This window comes from Mus caroli, unplaced genomic scaffold, assembly GCF_978045245.1.
Source record: "Mus caroli unplaced genomic scaffold, Mus_caroli_1 scaffold_10, whole genome shotgun sequence".
Classification (NCBI taxonomy): Eukaryota; Metazoa; Chordata; class Mammalia; order Rodentia; family Muridae; genus Mus; species Mus caroli.
The window spans coordinates 20007976-20017039 of record NW_028227265.1 but is presented as its reverse complement, the minus strand read 5'-3'; the positions used below and the strand labels follow the sequence as shown (position 1 = coordinate 20017039).

The window sequence follows — 9064 nt, the reverse complement described above, 5'->3', positions numbered from 1 at the left end:
GGAGGGGGGGGGAGGGGAACGAAAGCAAAGAACAAGGATCAAGTCAAGTCAAAGAGGGAAGGAGACATTTAAAAATAAATGTCTCTCCCAATAGTCTCTCCATCCTCCCTCTACCTGATCCACCCATTCCTGGCCCCCAGACCCTGGACCCTGGACACCCACAATGTCTATTCTATTTCCCTTTCCCAGGAAGCATCATGTGTCCTGTCCCACCCCCAGCCCTTCTTGTTTCTCTGGATCTACAGATTATAGCATAATTATCCTTTACTTAACAGCTGATGTCTACTTATAAGCGAGGACATCCCATGTTTGTCTTTCTAGGTCTGGATTACCTCACTCAGGATGTTTTTTTTTTTTCTAGTTCCACTCATTTTCCTGAAATTTTCATGTTGTTATTTTTTTTAAACATCTGAGTAAATACTCCATTGTGTAAATGTATCACATTTCTTTACCAGTTCTTCAGTGGAGGGCCATCTAGATTGTTTCCTAGGCTCCTGGTGGGTATCTGGCTGTGGGAAGCCACTGGCCTCAGCTCAGCGGGTGGTGGACAAGGGACTGTCCTAGGTACCAGGTTCTCAGCCTCAGGCATCCCAGACACCACTAGACACCACGGAAGAGCTGAGAATAGAATGGGGGCCCACAGGGGCGGCTCAGTCATCCCTGGGGGCTGAAGGGAGGAGAGGGCAGGGAGAGAAGGGGGTGCTGTGTGGTTCCCACGTGAGCGAGAGTCCTTGGTCCTGTCCTGGCTGGAGCGCAGGAAGGCCTTCCAGTGGGTGGCTCGTTAGAGGAAAGCCTAACCCATCCTTAAAGCACAGAGGGACTTGATAAGCAGAGACAGTCTAAAGTTTTAGAGCTTTGTTGTAGAAAGGCAGGGAGAGAGAGAGAAGGTTGAAAGAGGAAGAGAGGCTGGCCATGGCCATGTGGAGAGAGGGGGGAAGGGAGAGAGAGAAGGAGGGCTAGAGAGGAGAGTAAGAAAGGTGAGAGCTTAAAGAGAGCGAGGAGGGGCCAAGCAGCCCCTTTTATAGTGGGCTGGGCTATCAGGTAACTGTGGGGAGGAGCACACCTGGCTATAGTCAGGTAACTGTGGGGGTGGAGTCTAGTCAGAACTCCAAAAGCTTGGGACATTGTCTGTGTGACTGATAGTCACACACCTCTCCTGCAAGGGCTGTTGGGATGGTAACTTTGACAGGAGCCAGGGGTCCAGGAGACATGATGGAACGCCTTCTGTTCCATGTAGGTGGAAATCACCATCTATTGAGTCCTGGGGTGGGGGGGTGGGGGGTTCAAGACCCATGCTCGACTGGAGACCAGGCTGTCTGGGCGCAGCCCACTGCTCCATATTTCCGGTTTCTAGTTATTATGAATAAGGTTGCTATGAACATAGCTGAACAAGTGTCCTTTGGGTATATGCTCAGGAGGGGTATAGCTGGGTCTTGAGGTGGATTGATTTCCAATTTTCGGAGAAACCGCCATATTGATTTCCCAAGTGGCTGTACAATTTTGTACCCCCACCAGCAATAGAGGAGTGTTCCCTTGCTCCACATCCTTGACAGCATAAGCTGTCACTTGAGTTTCTGATCTAAGCCATTCCTATACTTATAAGATGGAATCTCAGAGTCGTTTTGATTTGCATTTCCCTGATGGCTAAGGATGTTGAACATTTCTTGAAGTTTTACTTGGCCATTTTGAGAGTCCTCTGTTGAGAAGTCTCTGTTTAGATTTGGACCCCATTTTCCAATTGGATTATTTGCTTTGTTGGTGTCTAGTTTCTTGAGTTCTTTACGTGTTTTGAAAATAAGCCCTCTGTCAGATGTGGGGTTTGTAAAGATCTTTTTCCATTCTGTAGGCTGCCATTTTGTCCTACTGATGCTATCCTTTGCCTTACAGAAGCATTTTAGTTTCATGGGGGGCATCTTGGGCATGAGATAGAAACCTAGAACAATGGAAACTCCCAGGAATCTATAATGGTTACCCTAGCTAAGACTCCTATCAATGGGGGATACCAAGCCCAAACTGGCCATCTCCTGTAACCAGGCAAGACTTCCAGTGGAAGGACTGGGACACCAACTCAGCCACAAACCTTCTACCTACAACTTGTCCTGCCTGTAAGATGTGCTGAAGTAAAGATGGTACAGAAATTGTGGGAGTGGCCAACCAACGACTGGTCTAGCTTGAGACCCATACCATAAGAGGGAGGCCACCCTTGATACAGCCTGGACGACCAGGACCCAGAGGCTGGGTACCTGAGAGACCTAGAATAGAACCAAACATGACTGGCAAAAAAAAAAAGTCAATGAAATGATTCTTAATGATATTCTACTGTACTCATAGATTGGTACCTAGGCCAGTTGTCATCAGAGATGCTTCATCCAGCAACTGATGAAAACAGATGCAGAGACCCACAGCCAAACATTAGGCAGACCTCCCAGAATCCAGTAGAAGAGGGAGAAAAAGGATGGTAGGAACCAGAGGTGTCAAGGACACCACAAGAAAACCCACTGAATCAACTAACCTAGGTTCATAAGGTACCACAGAGACTGAACTGATAACCAGGGAGCCTGCACCAGACTGACCTAGGCCCTCTGAACATATACAGTTGTGTAGCTCGATCTGCTTGTTGAGATGGACTCCTAACAATGGGAGCAGGGGCTGTCTTACTCTTTTGCCTGCTTTTTAGGAGACTTTTGTTCATACCAGGCTACCTCCTCCAACCGTAATACAAGGAGAGGTGCCTAGTCTTATTGCAATATGCCATGTTTGTTGATATCCGTGGGAGGTCTGCCCTCTTCTGAAGAGAAATGGAGGAGGGGTAGATAGGGGGAAGGGCACTGGGGAGGAAGAGGAGGGGACTGGGATGAGAGGAGGGAGGAGAATGTAAAAAAAAAAACAATAATTGTAGAGAAAGGAAAAAAAAAAAGAAAACGTCATGTACTGATGTTAAAGATTTGTCCACAGTATACAAAATGTGCAGTCCTCTATGCACTCTAGAATTTGTTTTTATTTTAGATGTATAAGTGTTTTGCCTACGTGTTTCTATGATTTTTCACCATGTGCACGTGGTACAAGCAGGGTCCAGAAGAGGTTGTGGGAACCCCTGGAGCTTGAGCTACTGAGTACATTCTGAGAACAGAACCCAAATCCCCTACAGGGCTCTTAACAGCGGAGGAACCTCTCCAGCACCCAATCCAGAATGCATTTTAAAGCCAGTCATGGTGCTGGGACAGAGTGGATTGTTAGAGAAGTCTCTCCACGAGGAACATAGACAAGGGTTACTGTGTCCGTCAGCATTAAATTCCATAGCGTGAAACAAAAAAGTGGAAAGGATAACAATTACTTAAATAAGACCAAAATATCTCTCTGTCTCTGTCTGTCTGTCTGTCTGTCTCTCTCTCTCTCTCTCTCTCTGTGTGTGTGTGTGTGTGTGTGTGTGTGTGTGTGTGTGTGTGTGTGTGTGTCAGAGCTGGCAGGGTCATCCCACATCATTAAGGACCTCGGCTCCATCTCCCTGAGCATCTCATATCCCACGTGGCTGCTGGGGATCCAGGCACTGAGTCAGCATCCCGGGCAACTGGAAAGGGCAGAGGAAGCAGGGTTGTGCACTTCCACTCTTTAAGATGTCTTAGAAGTCCTCATAATGTTCAACTTGCGTTAGCCAAAAAATTAACTGCATAGCCGTACCTGTGCAGGAGTCATGCTGGGAGGTGTGGTTTATAGTAAGCACACAGACACTTGAAACAAAATGAGCGTCCCGTTTCTAGGGGACTTTAAAGGGTTTTAAAATAATATGGCTTAATTTTTACCTGATAATAACGACCCTTTCTTAGAAGTAGCTAAGATGAAGTTTCTGTTGTGTGGTGGAGCGGAGCATAATAAAGAGACTGTGTAATGAAAACTAGATTATTTTTTCCTTCTCTGCCTGAGTTCATAGCTGACTCCCAAGTGGGAGAAAGTCTTGTTTCTTGCCTGCATACATTAGTGCTCTGGGAAAGGGCTGATGGGGGAGCACAGCATGACTAGAATAGCTAAGGTTTTATTTATTTTGTATGTGCATGTGTGTGTATGTGTGTGTATGTGTGTGCATGAAACTACACATGCATATATACACACATGCGTGCCATGCCGTGCATGTGGAAGACCCAGGACAACCTCCGGTTTTTTTGTTTGTTTGTTTGTTTTGTTTTGTTTTGTTTTGGTCAGCTTTTACCTTCTACTTGTTGAGACAGGGTTTCTCTTGTTTCTCTTGTAGCATCCTCCAGGCTGCCCTGGAAGCTTCCAGCTGCCTTACCTAACCATAGGAGTCCTGGGATTGCAGATGTGCACCCCTATATCCAGCTGTTTTCTTTCTTAACATGGATTCCAGGGACCAAACGCCAGTCAACAGGTTTGCATGACAACTATTTTTACCTACCAGTCCATCTTCATGAGCCTTTAAGGTTTTGTTTTTTTTTTAAAGATTTATTTATTTATTATACATTAAGTACACTGTAGCTGTCTTCAGACATCCCAGAAGACAGCATCAGATCTCTTTATAGATGGTTGTGAGCCACCAGGTGGTTGTTGGGATTTGAACTGAGGATCTCTGGAAGAGCAGTCAGTACTCTTAACCTCTGAGTCATCTCTCCAGCCCCTGAGGGCTTCTAAATTTTTATTTAGACTACGAATCATTTTTCCCTTGGGCACAGCTGTCACCAAAAGAAACACTGAAAACAGATGCCAAGACTTTGAAATGGAGAAAACAGTTCCCTGGGCAAACGTAACCAGTGAGGCATGAAGAAGTGATGGGCTCAACAGAGACGCAAGAGACAAAGACATGAAGCCAGTGGCCTTAGAAGAGAGGACATTGAAGAAGTCTTAGGTCCAAAAGGACAGTAACCAGGGATCTGGAAGACTATTCTGTTCCCTCTGGGATGAGCCTCCTACTGCATAAGATGTTTGTCAGCCATTCTCCTAAAAGGGCGTTGTGAAAGTTCCAGATGACTACTAATGGAGTTCGGAACCTCGCTCTATGTTGTCTCTTATCCACCTAGCAAACAGCACATCAAGTGCCTCTGGAATGTACCACACAACCCTGCATTCCTCTCAACCGTAAGTACTTCCGAAGTGCCCACCACCGTTATTGCAAGTGACTCACAGGAGTCCCGTGTCTTCCTTGTGGGACAGAATTCCATCATTGTTTCCTTTGACCTTTTACTTGCTACAGTCTGGTAGCAAGTAAAATGGGAATAATGAAACCAATGCCTTCTAATTTCCCTTCGAAATACTCTTTGGAATGAAGGCAATCTAGAAAATGATTTGTGTGGGTTTTTCTTTCTGCCTAATTTTAGATGCGATTTTTATTTGAGAACCATCTGCTGATGATCCCGTGGACTTTCCTGGAGAGAAATGTCACTCTCAAGAACACATTTGTAGTGTGTGATGCTCAGACAGAGTTTATAGTTCTTACTGAATAAAGGTGTTTGTCAAGATAGAACAGCAAGGCGGTGAAGTTGAGAACTAGGACAAACCAAGCAGGTCACTTACTACAGCAAAGATGGGGACTCGAAGAGATGAGGCCTTCCGATAGGACATGATTCACATGGGTTTTACTCTTTTTATGGCTTGCCTAGTGTGAGAATTATTTGTGATGTTCACTAATATCCCCTTTGGAGATCAAAGGGAGTTAGGTGTGATTGTGTAATTTCTTTGAACCCAGTAAACAATGAGCAGAAATGAGGTGCTTCACTTCCACTTTATGAACCAGTATGGTCTTCACCATGTTACCTGTCTGCCGTCATGGCAACAGACCACATACTAGATAATAGGGGTTCCACAAACTGAGGAAAATAAGGAGCCAAGTAAGGACAATGTAGGGCAGAGCTCCACACGATACGCATAGCCAGAGCGAAAGCAACCTTTCTTGGTTTGAGCTGTTGAGAGTTAGGGTTTGTTGGTGTGAAATCACCCAACCTAGCCTTACCAGGTAAGATGGAGCGATGTCATCATTCCCATGATGCATCTCTGTGCATGAAGATGTAAGAGGACCCAGAATGCAGAAAACCAGAATACGGCTCCATAAAACATTCCAAGTTCTACACCTCATAGCTATTCTTTCTTCTTGGCTTATATTAGGGATGGGGGATGTAGCTTATCACAAAGAATGAGTATTTGGTGGCTTCTCATTCTTGGAACCATTCTGCAGGTAAGTGTCTGGGGGAACTTCCATCCAGCCCTCTAGTTAAGAACGTAATGAATGAGATTATTTTAGGAAGTCCAGTGCATTGTGACCTCAACCACATCACCCCGTACTTACACACCAGTACAAGTGTGGCCATCTTTGGTTTCACTGGAAGCTTTTTCATTGAGATAATTCTCCGAACTTTACAAGATTTCTATCTTTCTAATCCCCACTATGGCAAGCTGGGCTTCAAAAATAAGTCCTATCATTGGACATTTCATAGTCATAGTGGTCAAATGAGCGGGCAAGCTTCATGGAGTAGTAAGAGAGTCTTTGTGCTCTTGGGTAAGCTACTTAACCTCTCTGAGCCTAAGTTTCCTTCCTTCTCTAGGTGATAGGGATATTAGTATTTCTTGCCCCCTCCCCAACCCCTGAGTTATTATGGGAATAGGTCATATACATCTTGTGTGGTCCATAAAAACCTAAGTCTTAACTATATCTGACCCATGGACATCTAGAACATTCAGCTCAACCCTTTTTCTTCCCTAGAACAGTAAATTCAAGAACTTTTTAGTTTGCCACGTAGTGGTTTTTTTGGGAAAGATGAAAAACTATGGCCCTGCCTCCCTCACAAAGGTTTTAACCCACGTGAAAACATAGACAGATGGGCAGGAAAGTTGGGGTATTGTTAACAGTTTAGGAGATGCTTTCCAACTCCCCTGCTGAGGGCATAGATCCAGCTGGGGGGAAAAATATCCTTTAAAAGGCTGGACTCATTTATGCTTTTTCCATCTTAAACACTTGGACTTTTTCAGGTTTACAAAAATGCTAAAGCTTAAAGGAGAATTACGAACTGCCAAGGGACTGAAGAATGAGGTAAGGCTCCCAACTGCCTGCTCACATGAAGGGGAATCTTTGTTGAAGAGGGGATTGCTTCCAAGCTCCATGGTTCCAAATTCTGGGAATAAGCAGCATGAAACACCATGGGGAGAGCAGACATCACAGCATAGATTTAAGAGCCCCGGTTCGAACCTCAGCCCCTCTGGGTCCACACCTAACAGTGGAGTGACCTGGACCATGTTGCTCACCTTCCCTGAGCCTCCTCAGAGAGAGTACACATGATGAGCACATATTTCACATGCTTACCAGGAAGTTTATCAGGTACTGTGTACAAAAAGCACCTAATGGACACTTTATATATATTTTAATGTATTTATTTATTTAATGTGAGCACTCTGCTGCATATACATCTGCAGACCAGAAGAGGGCATCAGATCTCCTTATAGATGGTTGTGAGCCACCATGTGGTTGCTGGGAATTGAACTCAGGACCTCTGGAAGAGCAGCCACTGCTCTCAACCACTAAGCCCCAGACATTTCCTATTAATGCCAACATTTCACTTCATCTGGTAGGGATCTATAAAATGGAATTTTCTGCTTTGTATAATAAAGTGTTGGCCAAAGTCTATGTATGTATTCCTTCATTGTTCCCCATAGGATGGAAAAGGTCCATTGGGATAAGTGTAACGATGTCTCACGTGGCACGTGCTTCCGCCAAGAAGTAAGCTGCTTCTAAAACCAACACTTCTGCTCCTTTCCTGATGTGTTACTATTGCCACAGGGCACTTGCTGCTAGTTTTCCCTGGGAACAGGGGCCTGGTATACATTTTCTAGGCTTTTTTTTTTTTTTTCCTTTAACATGTCTATGGAACATCTTCAATGTACCAGGCCTTGTTCTGGAGGTTCGAAAAGTAAATGACATAAAGGTCCCTGTTCTCCTGGGCCCTCCCTTCTAGCAGAATAGCCCCTCAGGACACGATGGCCCAAAATAGGAGGGAACTACAAAGTACCAACAAAAAGCATCGACATTCCACAGCTAGCCAGTATCTACCACTGACCCGCATGCCTGTAGGTATTGGTGATAGTTAAAAGTGGTTTTCCATTATTTGTTGAAGACTGACCTTTGTCCTTGGACAAATCATTTCCCAGAGACAGTTAGCTGGAGTTACCATTTGACTACAGAGTTACCTTAGGAACTACAACTCCAATTTTTTTTCCAAGCCTCCCTCTTCAAGTCCCTAAAGGCCGAGAATGCCACCATTTTGAATCTTAGATGTTCTTAGCTCTCCAAGCACTGCTGAGTCATGAGCTTAAGTTTGACACAGCTCTCCCTAAGAATATACGTGAAACTGTTTGTCAGTCCTTTAATCAGAGGAGAAATGCCTGCCTTCCCCTCTTGAAATATACGTTTGAGAAGGCATACTGATTGACAAAGAGCTCATTTAATCAATACAAAATCAACTGTCATTAAATAGCTGAATTTCTAATGATTACCACGATCACGGAAGCAACTGCAGTGTTAGCACTCACTACTTTGCCTCAGAATGGGTAGCTTGGCCAACGTCATGGAATTCTGGGTAGGTTTGAATCTTGGACCAGTAAGACTGGGTATCTGAATCCACAGTGTATGGAAATGAAGCTTCCTTCACCTAGCTGCATTGGTTAGCTATTTCAGCCATCACTAACGACTTCAGATGCAGGATGCTGTCAGACAGCGTGCCCAAGGGTCAACATTTAAACCCTTGGTTCATCTCCTATCTCTAGTCCCGGTTACAGAGCTATGATTGATGAAATGTCAGCTCAAATCTATACCTAATGCATATTGATACTCTGAAGGCCTCTGCCTGGAATTCATTCTCTATAAAGTACATAGGATTATAAATAGTTCACAGCTAATGTCTGGAGCAAGGTATTAGAAAGAAATTAGATTCATTAGGACCCCCATGAAAACGCGCCTCTTGAGTTTCTGAGCACAGCCTCCTCTTACAACCAACTGCATTAAAAATGGATGCCGGAGAGCAGCTGGTTGCGCCTGGTGTGCCTTTACTCTCGCTCTGCTACCTCGAAACTG

General features: G+C 44.7%; 1 protein-coding gene across 6 annotated transcripts in view; it reads left to right on the top strand.

Annotated features, from left to right (window-relative positions):
* The first annotated feature begins 4746 nt into the window (after positions 1-4746).
* Positions 4747-9064, top strand: part of Pmfbp1 (polyamine modulated factor 1 binding protein 1) — a 59435-nt gene continuing 55117 nt past the window's right edge. For 2 of the 6 annotated variants that reach the window (XM_021170694.3, XM_021170690.3), the window contains exons 1-2: positions 4747-5085; positions 6970-7030. In XM_021170694.3, coding sequence (XP_021026353.1) covers positions 5006-5085; positions 6970-7030 — 141 coding nt within the window. In that variant the 5' untranslated portion in view covers positions 4747-5005. Of the gene's footprint in view, positions 5086-5829; positions 6179-6340; positions 6500-6969; positions 7031-7658; positions 7715-9064 lie in introns of those variants that run through there. The other 4 variants (XM_021170695.3, XM_021170691.2, XM_021170693.3 and 1 more) reach the window with 4 other exon arrangements.